Source organism: Pundamilia nyererei, unplaced genomic scaffold, assembly GCF_000239375.1.
Source record: "Pundamilia nyererei isolate P.nyererei 1_Seehausen unplaced genomic scaffold, PunNye1.0 scaffold00281, whole genome shotgun sequence".
In the NCBI taxonomy this organism is placed as follows: Eukaryota; Metazoa; Chordata; class Actinopteri; order Cichliformes; family Cichlidae; genus Pundamilia; species Pundamilia nyererei.
The window spans coordinates 468,933-483,309 of record NW_005187682.1 but is presented as its reverse complement, the minus strand read 5'-3'; the positions used below and the strand labels follow the sequence as shown (position 1 = coordinate 483,309).

At 43.4% G+C, this 14,377-nt stretch overlaps 1 protein-coding gene and 1 long non-coding RNA gene across 2 annotated transcripts in view; both read left to right on the top strand.

The window, feature by feature from the left end:
• Positions 1-12,223, top strand: part of LOC102194398 (melanoma receptor tyrosine-protein kinase-like) — a 41,080-nt gene extending 28,857 nt beyond the window's left edge. The window contains exons 5-27 of the mRNA XM_013915280.1: positions 33-101; positions 203-321; positions 1,277-1,418; positions 1,571-1,684; positions 1,756-1,882; positions 2,118-2,191; positions 2,316-2,406; positions 2,810-3,009; positions 3,095-3,227; positions 4,045-4,135; positions 4,622-4,779; positions 4,888-4,920; positions 6,035-6,179; positions 6,343-6,465; positions 6,637-6,735; positions 6,985-7,170; positions 7,876-8,031; positions 8,176-8,251; positions 8,887-9,033; positions 9,309-9,406; positions 10,643-10,777; positions 11,068-11,158; positions 11,295-12,223. Of these exons, the coding sequence (XP_013770734.1) occupies positions 33-101; positions 203-321; positions 1,277-1,418; positions 1,571-1,684; positions 1,756-1,882; positions 2,118-2,191; positions 2,316-2,406; positions 2,810-3,009; positions 3,095-3,227; positions 4,045-4,135; positions 4,622-4,779; positions 4,888-4,920; positions 6,035-6,179; positions 6,343-6,465; positions 6,637-6,735; positions 6,985-7,170; positions 7,876-8,031; positions 8,176-8,251; positions 8,887-9,033; positions 9,309-9,406; positions 10,643-10,777; positions 11,068-11,158; positions 11,295-11,638 (2,951 nt within the window). The 3' untranslated portion in view covers positions 11,639-12,223. The remainder of the gene's footprint in view (positions 1-32; positions 102-202; positions 322-1,276; positions 1,419-1,570; positions 1,685-1,755; positions 1,883-2,117; positions 2,192-2,315; positions 2,407-2,809; positions 3,010-3,094; positions 3,228-4,044; positions 4,136-4,621; positions 4,780-4,887; positions 4,921-6,034; positions 6,180-6,342; positions 6,466-6,636; positions 6,736-6,984; positions 7,171-7,875; positions 8,032-8,175; positions 8,252-8,886; positions 9,034-9,308; positions 9,407-10,642; positions 10,778-11,067; positions 11,159-11,294) is intronic.
• Positions 12,224-13,234: 1,011 nt separating this feature from the next.
• LOC106456486 (uncharacterized) lies at positions 13,235-14,377 on the top strand. Its single transcript, XR_001290598.1, has 2 exons — positions 13,235-14,074; positions 14,154-14,377. It is a non-coding gene; the product is annotated as an uncharacterized LOC106456486 (long non-coding RNA).

The following is a 14,377-nucleotide window of genomic DNA, read 5'->3' as shown; positions in this document are numbered from 1 at the left end:
GTGTGTGTGTGTGTGTGTGTGTGTGTCTCCAGGTCAGACGTGTGACCCCAGCTGTCACAACAGCTCGTGCTGGGCAGCCGGACAGGATCACTGTCAGAGATGTAAGCACGCACTCCTTCCTGCTCTCACACAGTCGTTCACTGTACGTTCAAAGTCACATGATGGTACGTGTCGATTGTCTCTCTCTGTCTGTTTCTGTTAGTCACCAAGCTGCTGTGTGCAGAGCAGTGCAGCTGGAGGTGTCGGGGGCCCAAACCCGTCGACTGCTGTAACGAGCACTGTGCTGCGGGCTGCACTGGGCCTCGGGCCACCGACTGCCTGGTCAGTGTTAATCCTCACACAGCACTGCTGCAGTTACAGTTTGCATGTCTGGGACAAAGATTTTTACAGGACAAGACGGGCAGGTGTTCACCAATCAGCAAAGACACATTTACAAGACTCTGAATATTTCATTATGTACAGTACATAAGATCATTAAAAGATTCAGAGAATCTGGAGCGATCAGTAAAAATCAGTACTGGATAGACGTGAACTTCGGGGGCTCAGACAGCACTGCATTAATAGCAGGTGTGATTGTGTGATGGGGATCAGTGACAGGTTTCACAGCTCAGCTCCACATCTGCAGATCAGAGCGCCATCATGCAGAGAAGAAGCTCCAGATGTGAACATGACATAAAACAGCTGATTTTTTAATTCTGCATATTTTTCACACTTTCATGTTTCAGACCATCACACAGACTTTAATGTTAAAATAAAAAAAGGTATCCAAACTTACTCGGGGAAAAAGTAGTTTCTTCCGCCTCGTTAATTCATAAACTGTAATTAAACACATTTTTAGAAAGTTCAGCTGGACTAGCATCACCTGGGCCCAGCCTGCTGTGTGGCTGCTGAACTGGCCTGCCTACAGTCTAGACCTTGGGCCAGCTGAGAACATCTGGAACATCACAGAACCAGAAACAGGATGAACAAAGCCAGGACTGCTGAGCAGCTGGAATCCTTCATCAGAGCAGGACAGCTGCTGGCCTCAGCTCACAGACCTTTACAGACCTTTACATAGACCTGTTCTACCTTACGGATGTGTTCCTGCCATCAAATTTAAAATGAGCTCATATTTTTCTTATTTTCTTAGTTTAAAGATTTGATATGCGTTCCATGTTACAACTGTGTCGTGTCACAACTTTTTCAGAATTGATGTTTTAAAAAACTCGGGCTAAAAAACATCTTATTAAAAGACTAAATACAGGCTGTTTTCTCTGTCTGTCCTCGTGCTCTCCAGGCCTGCAGGGCTTTCAACGATGATGGAATCTGTAAAGACGCGTGTCCACCTTTGAAACGCTATGACTCCATACTTCATCAGGTGGTCGAAAACCCCAACTCCAAATTCACCTTTGGAGCGACCTGCGTCAAAGCCTGCCCACGTACGGACTTACACATAAGTCACATCATCCACCTGTGGTGGTGTCCCTGGAAGCCTCAGTGTGACAGGGTTGAAAACAATGTAGCTTCCAGCTAGAGACCTAAACATGGTCTTTGTCCTTAATGAGCTCTGTTTGCTTCTGGTTGGGTGTAGATAACTACGTGGTGACTGAAGGCTCGTGTGTTCGTTCCTGTAGCAACAGGATGTACGAGGTGAAGGAGAATGGAATCCAACGCTGCAAAGACTGTGACGGACCCTGTCCTAAAGGTAGAGAGCGCGCGAGTGAGAGACACCTGAGAATCAATCAAATCACCTGACCAGCTCTTTCTCTCCTGCAGCATGTGACGGGGTCAGGTTTGGCACTCTGATCAACACCATCGCTATCAACGCCTCCAACATTGACTTGTTTAAGGACTGCACCAAAATCAACGGCGACGTCGTCATCCTTGAATCCTCCTTCACTGGGTGAGGAGCTCCTCCCACTAAACATCACAGTGTTACACTGCGACTTCACGGTAGCTGGATGCTAACAGCATCATACCCACAGCCACACCTCAGCACATCGCCAAAGCTCACCTGTCATGAAACACAGGCTTCTTTAAGTTAGCCTGACAGAAATAAATGACTTATTCATGTTCGGTGCAGTCAGCTGAGTAGGCCGTCCTCTGTGTCAATGACTTGTGCTGATTTGCCATTCCAGGGATCCACATTACAACATCCCACCCATGGAGCCCGAGAAGCTGGAGAACTTCAAGACAGTGAAGGAAATCACTGGTAGGTCTACAGCCTGAGAGCAATGGGAGTCACACTAACTGAATCTGTAGTTTGTTGCCTTCTGATTCATGGAGTTTTTAAAGTTTTGAAGATTGCAGCAACAACCAGTGTTTGTGTCGTCCAGGTTACCTGATGATTCAGTTCTGGCCCAAGAATCTGACCTCTCTGGCTGTGTTTGAGAACCTGGAGATCATCAGAGGAAGAACGACATTCTCGTGAGTCTCACTGTCCAGAAATACCAGAAATATGTGAAATATGTGGGTTTTCTTTCCAAACTGATAACAGTTAACACCGAGGTTATAAAGGAACTATGACAACTAAACCTCTGAGCTATTCTGGGCCCATAAATCTGCTTGCATAATGGGTGGTTTCTTTTGCACTCTGACAAATGGAAGTGTAGCTCAACACTGGTTTCATATGTAGATATTTGGTCTGTGTTTCGTTTGACTTCAGACTTTACTCAGTATCAGTGTCAGCATGACCTGATTTAGTAAGCGGAAGAAGATGGATGGTTGGTGGATGGATGTTGGATGGATGGATGGTTGTTGGACCAGCAAGAGTGCTGATGGTGGCTCTGTATTGTTTCTGTACCCCCTCTTATGGACTCTTGCTCTTCAGGAAACACAGTTTGGCCGTGGTGAGCTTGAAGCACCTGCGGTGGCTGGGTTTGCGCTCTCTGAAGGAGGTCAGTGCCGGAGTAGTGGCAGTGAAGAATAACCCCGAGTTATGTTATGTTTGGAAAGACCAGTGGGCCCACCTATTCAGATCAACCGACCAGACCATTAGCTTGTTGAAGAACAGTCCCCCTGATGTGTGTGGTGAGTCAAGAGTTCACGTTCAGCACAGCTATTGAATGAACGAATGCCTGAGAAATAAGACAATATTCTTGTCTCTGCGACACAGAGAGGAACAATCAAACCTGTGACACGGAGTGTACAGATTCAGGCTGCTGGGGTCCAGGGCCCACCATGTGTTTGTCCTGCCGGCAATTCAACCGCAAGGGCCGCTGTGTGGTGTCGTGCAACCTGCTGCAAGGGTGAGTTATAGACTTTAAACATTAGTGAAGCAGTTGCTGTGTCTCTGTGAAGCCTTTTGTCAGGCTTCAAAACAGGCTTTCTGCTGTCCGTTTATATTCAGCCAGAAGCTGAATAAAGTAATCAGCTAAGATTAGCTAGCTTGATTAGCTAGCTCAACCATAAACTTTGTAGATACACAGACATATATACGTGCTGAAAATATTTTAGGTTCTACATATATTTTTATTTAATACTAAATTTACAGAATCACTACACCCAACACTCAGAGAGCGGAGGTTACAGACATAACCTCAAGCTAACCTGGTGCTGCTGCTAAATTTGGCTGCTACCTTAGCTGCTACCTAGTCTCTCAATATTCACACTCTACACAATTAATGTCACAAACACAGATGATACACAAACATCTAAAATCAAATAAACTTGTTCTACAGCACACACACATCCAGGTAAAAGTTGTCATTGTCCCTGCAGTCACTACACTCCCCAACATAAATACCAGTAATTCAGATGAGTGCAGGTTGCTCAGAAACAAATAAAAAAAAGCAGAATTTCACTCATCAAAAATGGAGGAAATACTTCTTCTAATGAAAATAGCTGCACAACAAGTCACCCCTGAACAGATGTTTAGAAGGTTAGTTAATTATGAATTATTCATTGTAACATGTGAGTCTGTGGGGCTGGACCCCCTGCTGGATACAGCCTTAAGTGGCTATTGGAGGAAATCCATCATTTCCATCAGTGCAGAAAACCGAGCTCTTGTTCCCCTGGTGAGCTTCTGCACACTAACTCTGGATCTTTCTCTGTGTCCTCCTGCAGGGAACCCAGAGAGGTGGAGGTAAATGGCAGCTGTGTCCAGTGTCACCCAGAGTGTCTGCTGCAAACCGGGTCGCTGACCTGCTCCGGACCGGTCAGTGCAGCTTCTACTGCTATTGTTGCCATTGTTGCTAGGAGGAGTGTACAGTATGAAATAGCATCGGACAGTCAAAGCATACAAGCAACTGTAACAGCTGCTGATTTTTCTAATTAATACTTCGTACTCTTCTTCAAGTCATGTCTGAACCTGAAAGTTCAAACTTTTTAAGGTTTTTCAAAGCAGATCTTTAAGATTTTGTGTATTAAAAACATATTTTTAGTTCTTTTTGAGATTTATATCAAAAATTAAGGTAAAAAGGGCATGATCAGTAGATGTTAAATTAATCCTTCAGACAAATACAGGAGCAAGGGTGTTAACAACGGGACAGGAAACATGAGGAATCTGTAGATTTCGCTTTGAGAATGAAACATTTTTTGGCACATTTTGTTTTTCTGTAAATATTTTGGTCCTTGTACAAAGACAAAAATCATAAATCGTGGTTTAGAAAATGAACATCCCCATCATCATCCCCACCTGCAGGGCCCTGACAAATGTTCCCAGTGTGCCCATGTTAAAGATGGCCCCCACTGCGTGCCACACTGCCCTCATGGTGTGCAGGGAGAGGGAGGCAAGTTGGTCTGGAAATACGCCGACAGAATGGGCCAGTGCCAGTCCTGCCACCAGAACTGCAGTGAGGGGTGAGGCGAATGCTGCTGAATCCCCGCTGAGGGTGTCGGCAGAGCAGCTGGTATTAAACAGAGCGTCTAACACTGGATTTAAGATGTTTTGTGTCTGTGTGTCTGCAGATGTTCTGGTCCTGGATTGTCTGGATGCAATGGGTAAAAATGTATCTTTGGTTGTATCTTAACTGAAATCAACACAGAAAAGATGATGCCAAATAAACTTTTGCATTTCAACAATATATATATATATGGAGCGTCTGCCTCTCATTCTCCCTCTCCTGCTGCTACTTCAATCATGAAACTGATCAATGATCAGCTGATCGTCTCTCTGGTTTGTTTTTGGCCCACTTTGCACCAGAAAGAGGAAACCAGCGGCTGAACAACAGCAGCACGTTTAAGCTTGATCAGCTGTTGTTAGAATTTATTTAATATTACTTCCTACTCGAGGATCTTTTTCTACAGCTGACGGCTGTAACTGTGCAGGGGCGGATCTAGCAAAGTTTAGCCAGGGGGGCCGATAGGGCATTAACAGGGAAAAGGGGGCACAAAGACATACTTTTCTTTCTTATTCTCATTTAAAATGTCGAGCTTTTAATAATTATCTGAATCTTACAACCAAAGTTTTCATGTGATGTAAAAAGTATAGAAGTCCATCACTGTATATAGTAACTGTTAAGTCTAATATACCCTAGTAAACTATAGTGCTTTTTCCTTTGGGAAGGTACCATCTGTGCAGTCTGCAATTTTGTTGAAGAAAGATGTTGAATCTATTTAATTATTGTAGAAAAATAATTGATTTCTGTGCATTTTTTACACGCACATTACGTCGATTAATCATGATGAGGTGGGGGGTGGTTCCCTTTATTGTGTTGCTGGGAGTTTGCAACCCTTTTAGTTTGGTTATTTAATATTTCTGCTAAGTACTCTTTAAAATACCAGAATAGGGAGGATGGAGCAGGTTTAAGTTTATTAGATTGATCAGTTTTGCTGAACTATGAAATATTTTGGGTGCAGTGTGTTTTTTACATACAGGTATAGCAGAATATTTTTTTACTTCAGTATGAACTTATACAAAATGCAGAAAGATATTTAAAAAAAAGTTTTACCGATTATAAAATGCACTGTATCAGATTTATATCAGTATCGGCCGATATTCAAATTTATGATATCGGTATCGGGAATAAAAAAGTGGTATCGTGCCATCTCCAGTTTGAACAGGACTCTATGACTCTGCATGCTGTCAGCATCTTTTAACGCTCTCTCTTCACAGCTCTCTTGCACACTCTACACTGGCGGCCAGTGTGATTGGAGGGCTCCTGCTTCTCGTCATTGTGTCGCTGATCATCTTTGTGTTGCTACGACGAATACAAATTAAGAGGAAGCGAACTGTACGCCGCCTGCTGCAGGAGAGAGAGGTGAAGACTCTGCTTTTCATTCTGCATTTAAAACATGATCGATAGTAAAATGAATGCGTTAATGATGAACCTGGGTTTGATTTGGTTGGTAGCTCTAAAATATGAACTGAAGTCTCTCTACATATGATGCTATTGGATGACTTTTGTCATTCAAATGTTGTAGCTGGTGGAGCCGCTGACCCCCAGTGGTCAGGCACCTAACCAGGCACTGCTGAGGATCCTGAAGGAGACCGAGTTTAAGAAGGTCAGGGTGCTCGGCTCCGGCGCCTTTGGGACGGTGTACAAGGTAAATATGTTTGATACAAGAGAATGATCCCCTCATGGTGGTACTTTAAATGTTTAGTCATGTGAGTGCAGCAGAGGAAATGCTGCTGTCATCCAACACTTGAGACTTGAACGCACCACAGCCCAGTCGCACTCCTGCTAGTTGGACAGAATAAAGTGTTTGTTTGTTTAGGGTTTGTGGATCCCTGAAGGCGAGAATGTGAAGATCCCAGTAGCCATCAAAGTTCTCAGAGAGGCCACGTCACCGAAAGCCAACCAAGAAGTCCTGGATGTAAGACTCCTCTGTGTGCTTCTTTTTTTTCCTGCTCTACAAACACATTGTTAGTGACTGTTAAGTATTTTGTGTCTTGAATTTTAAGTCGCTCCACCAAATATCTTCTTACATTTAAGTGGTTTAAAAAAGTTGGATCTTAATCTTGAGTTGATTAAAGGGCGCACTGAAGTTAAAAATGCTCCACAGCTGCATCTGTAGCTCAGACTTTCCAGTGGATGTTTCTCAGTAACACTGCTGTCTGTGTAGGAAGCGTATGTGATGGCGAGTGTGGATCACCCTCATGTGTGCCGCCTGCTGGGAATCTGCCTGACATCATCAGTCCAGCTGGTTACCCAGCTGATGCCGTACGGCTGCTTGCTGGACTATGTTCGGCACCACAGGGACAGCATTGGGGCGCAGTGGCTGCTCAACTGGTGTGTCCAGATTGCTAAGGTGAGTAAATGAGGTCAGCAAGACCTCCTCTAAGGAGAAACTCTCCTGCCTGAGGCGCCAGCTCAGTGTTCAGCTCTCTTTAAGTCTGCTGAGGCTCATTAATGCAAACACAAGAAACCGTGTGCTAATCTGTTTAGTCCGTTTTAAGTCTGATTTGGATTTTTAAGTGCTGGGAAAATCACAAGGTACAAGGTCAGAGGCTCACAGTGAAACCTGATGAGAGCAGTCTCCATTCATAAAGTGTGCTGATGGGATCGTGGGTGCTGAATATGGAGCTGATGGCAAGAGAAAAACGGGAAAACCTCAGAGATAGTTCATGGATGCAGTGAAGGAGGACGTGCAGAAAGCTGGTGTGACCGATGAGGATGCTGGGAGAGGGGGAGATGGGGGCAGATGAGCTGCTCTGGCGCCCCCTAAAGGCAGCAGCCTGATAAAGTTAAACAAAAACAAACAATTTACACAGATGAGTTACAGTCATTTACACATTTTTGTATGAGGCTGTAAGCATGTTTATTTCTGCTGTAACTTTTGACATTTTTACACGTGGATCTGTGGACACTGAACGATTGTTGGAGTCAGCATCACCTGCAGTTTCTGGACTTCATTTCTTTTGCAGAGATACTGGTGCTGCAGCCCAGCCAGTTATCACACAGCTGGTTTTACTCATACTGAAAACTTGTGTGCATGCATGACGTTTGTGTGCAGGGGATGAACTACCTGGAGGAGCGTCACCTGGTGCATCGTGACCTGGCTGCAAGGAACGTCCTTTTGAAGAGTCCTAACCACGTCAAGATCACCGACTTCGGCCTTGCCAAGCTTCTGACGGCAGATGAGAAGGAATATCACGCTGATGGAGGAAAGGTGTGTTTTCATGTGACTGGCACTCGGAGACGAGCTGATTTCTATCAGGACAAAACCACAAAAGACTAAATCAGACAGGATGTTGATGTTGTTAAAATGTTCCTCACCTGTCTGTGTGTGTTTGTCTTCCTCTGTTTAACGCAGGTTCCCATTAAGTGGATGGCATTAGAGTCGATCCTCCAGTGGACTTACACCCATCAGAGTGATGTCTGGAGTTACGGTGGGTCAATCTGTGGCTCTCTAGCCTGCACAAGGCCCACTGGGTACTTGTTTCACTACACCTGAAAAAGTTATTTTCTTACTGTGACATAAAAAGACAGCTGTTCTATCACAGCTGGGATAGGCTCCACCCACGACACTGAATTTGATAAGTGGAAGCAGATTGGATATAAAAAAGTATCATGAGGTAGCCTTTCATAAAGAATCGTCTGCTTTATTGTCTATTTTACTTCGAATGGAAACATTGAAATTGAAACCATTAACATGCTGTTGTCTTGTGTATGACCTGACACAAGAGGTCGACCATAAACTCCTAAAATGCTCTCTGATGTCATAGATCCAGTGAGCATCAGAGTGATCTTCTCATAGAGTTCAGTCTGACAGGACTGCCCCCTCCTGGGCATTTGAAAGAAAAACGGTTCAGGTTCAAGATGCTTACTTACTGATTCACTGTTTGGGACCCAGAAGATATTTCTGTCTTTTATATACATGCAAATAAAAATGATCATTATCATTAAAATTCTCATCAGGAACAAACCCTCCTTGAACTCATGTTGTTTACTTCATCGTGTCTGTTGTTGTGTGACGGAGGTTTTACCGAGCGCTGAGTCTGCTCTAACAGTCGATGGTCTGCAGGTGTGACGGTGTGGGAGATCATGACGTTCGGCTCCAAGCCATACGACGGCATCCCGGCCAGCGAGATCGCCACGGTGCTGGGGAGAGGCGAGCGGCTGCCTCAGCCCCCCATCTGCACCATCGATGTCTACATGATCATGGTCAAATGTAAGACGAGACGCAGGTGGTGCTGGTAGAAAAATTGCGCCTTGATGGGAACATGAAGGTGTCAAACTTTTAAATAGTTATGTCTCCATCATGTCTCCAAATCGGGCGTCTGTTTGTCTTACGATGGCTCCAGGCTACGGTCTAAATTTCATCAAGTCAGACAAAAAAATTCTACATCAAGTACTAAAAGTTCTTTGGTATGACGAACACGAATATAAAGTCTGGAGCAGCTCAGCTGTACAGAAGACTGAAAATCATCCCCTTTGCTTCTGCAGGCTGGATGATCGACCCGTCCAGTCGGCCCAGGTTCAAAGAGCTGATGGTGGAGTTCTCCAAGATGGCCAGCGACCCGTCCAGATACCTGGTCATACAGGTAAACCAGGGATTTCATGTCATTTACTTGTATAATGACACTTATAAAAAGATTTTCTTCACTGAGGGTTGGTAATATGGAGATCCTTTACCGTCTGACTGTCCAGATATTTTCTACATGTAATAATATTAATATTGTCTTATTTCTCAGACATTTGTTCATTCAAAAGCTGTGCTGAACGTGAACTCTTGACTCACCACACACATCAGGGGGACTGTTGTTAAACAAGCTAATGGTCTGATCGGTCGAATATTTGTGACATTTGTGAGAAATCATTTACGCTCATAGGACTCAGTGTTTCTGTATGGAGCTAAATCACTTGGTCAGCAATCAGTTCTATTATTAACAATCCAAAAATATTTACATTTTAACCTTAACAATAATCTACTTTTATAGTAATCAAAAAACTACAGGAATAAACCAAAACCTTCTTACTGAAAATGAAAGAAGGAAGCTGACACTCAACCTAATTAACCTAATTAATAAGTTAACTGATTAGAAAAAGATAAAGCATTTCTACTTCTAATGATCACATTTAACTCAGTTTTTCCTGTTTTGAAAATGAAGATATTAGAAAAATAAAACAATTTTGTTTTCATATGGAAAACCGTCCGTCGTCTTTTCTTTTTGTTTCCTCTTGAATATGATGAATTAAAGTATGATACAATTAATTTTTTAAATGTAAAGAACCAAATTCTGATCACAGTACGGGGTGCACGTGGAGAATATGTCACGATCTGGATCATTCAGACACAAAACAGGAATAAATTTAATCCAGGAGAAAAAGTATTTTAGAAATATCTACAGCTGAGATTTTTTTTATGAAACCACATGAACATAGTTGAATGATTAGACCCGACAAACATCATATCATCAGTTCATCTCTTTACTTCCTGTTTATTAGAGAATTAAGCAGTTTGGGATCAACGTGTGTTCTAACTCATTCTCACACGGTGAATATAGATGAGTAAACTGTTAAAATGAAATAATATTAGTATTTATTAACTGCACAGAACTAACAGGGGATGTAAAGTTTCGGTGTGTAGAAAGAAGCGGTTCAAAAGAAACACGAGAAAAGGATTTCAAACAAACTTCCAATAAATGCAAAGCTGTTTCTCTTTGGTTTCAATCCAGAAGATGATCATTATAATAAAAATGAACGAGCAATAATGATCGTCTTTAAAGAAAAAAACTGTTACATAGCATAAACTCGACTACATTAATTATTTTTGTCAGGGGGACCTGCCGAGTCCGTCAGACAGCAGGTTTTACTCTCGTCTGCTGAGCACCGACGACACCGAGGACGTTATTGACCCGGACGAATACCTGCTGCCCTACAGAGGCATGGGTAACCATAAGGACCGGCCCATGGTATGGACACACACACACACACACACACCTATTGTAGTCTAATCTAGTCTAAAGACACATTGTTACATTTCTATATGTTATATCAAACATTTTAGTAAGTGTTACATGAAAAAACATTGTGCTTAAGAAAGTGTTCGGCGCCCCCTGGTGACCCAAGTAAATGTAAACCGTCTACTTCCACTCGCCATAAGTGGCCAGAAGTACAGCTATTTATTTCCTCTGTGTTTCATTCTAATGAACGTGCTTTGATGAATCAGAGGTGTTTCATTGATTCTCTTCGTTCGTGTCAGAATGGTCATCCGGCCGGAGAGAACAGCCTCGCCCTGCGGTACATCACCGATCCCACTGACAGCGCACTGGAAAAGGACTTCATCGACCACGGTATCCATCATCAAACATAACTCAGACCAGTGACAAATAATTAGGAGATGTAAATCAATTAATAGCCAGACAGCAAACTGTCTTCATGACAGAAAATTAATTAATACCTAAACAGCATTTTCCTGCTGTCTTCCAGAGTACATGAACCAGAGTGTGAGTGAGACCAGCCAGAGCAGCCGGCTCTCCAAGGTTTTAAACCCTAATTATGAGGACCTGAGCCTGGGCTGGGGCCCACTTCCCCACCCGCTGGAGGATCTGAACACCTCCCAAGTGCCCTATGGACCTGAATACCTGAACGCGTCCTTCAAACTGCGCCCTCTGGTGACCAGTCACAGCCTTGATAATCCAGACTACCAGGCTGACTTCCTGCCTCAGACCATTAAAGATGCAACGTTAGCGGAGAACCATCTGTTCCTCCCAGCAGCAGAGAACCTCGAGTATCTGGGTGTGGGCGGTGCTCTACATGCTCCCGTCCGCTAGGGGGCAGCAGCACTCGGGCTGTCAGACTGAAGCTGTGCTCTACTTTCATTCAAGCTGCCCACAGGAATTAATTGTTTTACAGTCAGTTCTTCAGGAAACACTGACTCGAGCAGAGGCAGCACTTCATCCAGACCGACAGCCTCAGACTCACAATTGATGTTTGCAAGTTTGTTTGACTGGTAGGACCAAAGGACTTGGTTTAAGCTCTGCAGCTCCTGAACGAGTTTCTTTAACAGTCTCAGTCTGACTAAAACCTTCTGTTTGACTTGAAATACTCTGAATGAACTTTTATTGTATAAAGTGTATAAAGTTATGAATTCTTTGCTTTACTTGACAAGAATGAGCCAAATCGTGATTTCCTGTTAACCACTACTGCTCGTGTCTGTGTATCACTGTTGATAGTGTAAATTTATGGAAGTTGAGAGGCTGTCTGCAGGTACTGAGCCTTTGTCAGCTTTTCCTTTTCAAGAGAACAAATAGTTTTCATATTTATAGAAACGATGATGATCAGGACTTTAATGTGTTAGAGGAACATGGATGATGAAGATGTGCCCAACAACGAACAATAAAGAGCATCTGGCCAGAGTGGGAGCAGTTTGGAGTGAGTCTCGAGCGTCCAGACAGAAAAACTTTTCAATCTATCAAATTTAGATCCAACTTTTACAGGTCACAGTGCTGAACTGGTTGTTTTTAGTTTGAATATTCCAAAAAATCAACCCAAGTTTTATCGACAATGCTGAGTTATTGTCATTGTTGTGGTGCATCGGTACTGAGGGCCCCTCATAGATGATGGCTTGACGTTCGAGTCCCTGTTTGGCTGGAGCCTCTCTGTGACATAGGTGTAAACTGGCTGTAGTGGTGGAAAGCATAAAGTACTACATGAATGTGTCTGTAGCGTAGAAGGCTTTGAGTTAAAAAAAACAACAACTGCTTTTTAAGGCGGTAGTGTTTAGAATGAATCAGCTAATTTCTCTGTGCTTGAACTCATTTGGAGACATATCATGTAAATTATGACCTTTGACAGCCTTCAGCCTCCATAGAGAACCACACTGAATGTCTGTATATGTGATGTGACTCGGTTTGGCTTTAACTGTGGTTAGATGTGAACTCGGGTGTGAATTCAGTTTTCTTTCGCTGACCTGCTAACAGGTTACATTCGCTGTTTTCTTGTTTGACACTGAATGAAGTTAAATATCTGCAGGATATTTATCTAAGGTTTATTTAGAGCAAAATTCCACAAATGTCAGCACCAATCTTTTAGAGTTCGTAGGTGGAAAACGTGGGAATGCTCAGTGTGGTCTCAGAATAAGGTGTTGCCTCAGGTGGAAGGTTGAGACCTTAATACAAAGAGATGATATAAATATATTCCTGCCCTCACCTATGGGCACAAACTGTGGGTATCACAATAATAAGGGAGTCGAGCTCAGCCTGATGTGGGTGTTAGTTTCCCCAACATCTGCCAGAGTCTCCTGAAGTCCAAGTGACTTATGGATCTGAGTGGATATCCTCATGCCTGCCAGCTCTGTGACTGTGCACACACGTTGTGTTGTCTCCATCTCTAAGTGTCAGAGTATGTTCACCACTTAAGAGATAAAATAACAACCTGAGCAGCTACTACTCCATAATGGAAGGATCCAGACGTGCTTGTGTCATCTGACTGTTTCTACCCAGGAAGCAGTGGGGAGTCTCTTGGCTGGATTAGGAATACATCATTATTCCTGTGGAAGAGCTGAAAGTGGTGGAAATGGAGAGGAAGGTCTGGGCATGTCTGCTGAGACTGCTGCCCCAACATCTGGATGCTGACAAGCAGTGGAAAGTGGATGGATGGAGGAATGTAACCATGATGACTATGATGGATGGACAGGAAAGACTCTGAGAAAACTTCAAACTAAAAGATCATAAGAAGAGAACAGAAACCAAACCATTCCTGTACATGTTGCTTCTATGTGATTAACCTCACTGCTATTTCAGCTAATATTGTGTGAGTAGTGAGTGGTGTTCTTTGCCTCTCGCAGATCAGGGTTCACTGAGTAAGCATTGCTGGGTTTTCATAAAAAATGTAAACTAAAACTTTATTTAATACATCGGAAAGACCTACATGTAAAATATGAGCTTTTCGTGACATTGGTTTTTCAAAGTTTAATTTCAGTTTTTGATCATTTATGGAGTGTGATGACAGCTGCCATGTTGTCTCTCTTCACTCTAACAGTCACTCGATTATCAGTTATTATTATTTTCACTCCAGAGACACTGGCACATGTCCCTGCATGAACCATGTAAATGATCCAGCTGATGTATGGGGACGTTATCTCTGTCGTGTTCTGTGCTGGTTTGTTGTGGATTCTGTGACCCCCTCTGAGTCCAGAGCAGGCTTTTCCTCCATCATCCAGGGGTGGAGTCATGATTCCCGCCCTTCATCATCCTCATTAAACACAGGTAGTTAAGGACCAGCTCGAGCATCCAGTCTAAACCTGATAGTCTGCTCCTGCTAATGCTTTTGTCTCCCTGTTCCCAGCATCACCTCCCCTACCTGAGGAGGGAGTTACTCACCTTTACAGCTTACCTGCTTCCTCAGAGCTGGTCCTCTTCCTTCTGGAACACACTTCCTTTGCATCCTGGTCTTCAGGGAACCTCTCCCTGCGAGTAAAAAGAAACAGTGGCAGAAGGATTCTCTCCTGCAATGATCAAACCTTATTTGAGTAGCTTTGTTGTAAGAAATAAAAGCCTTGTGACTGTGAA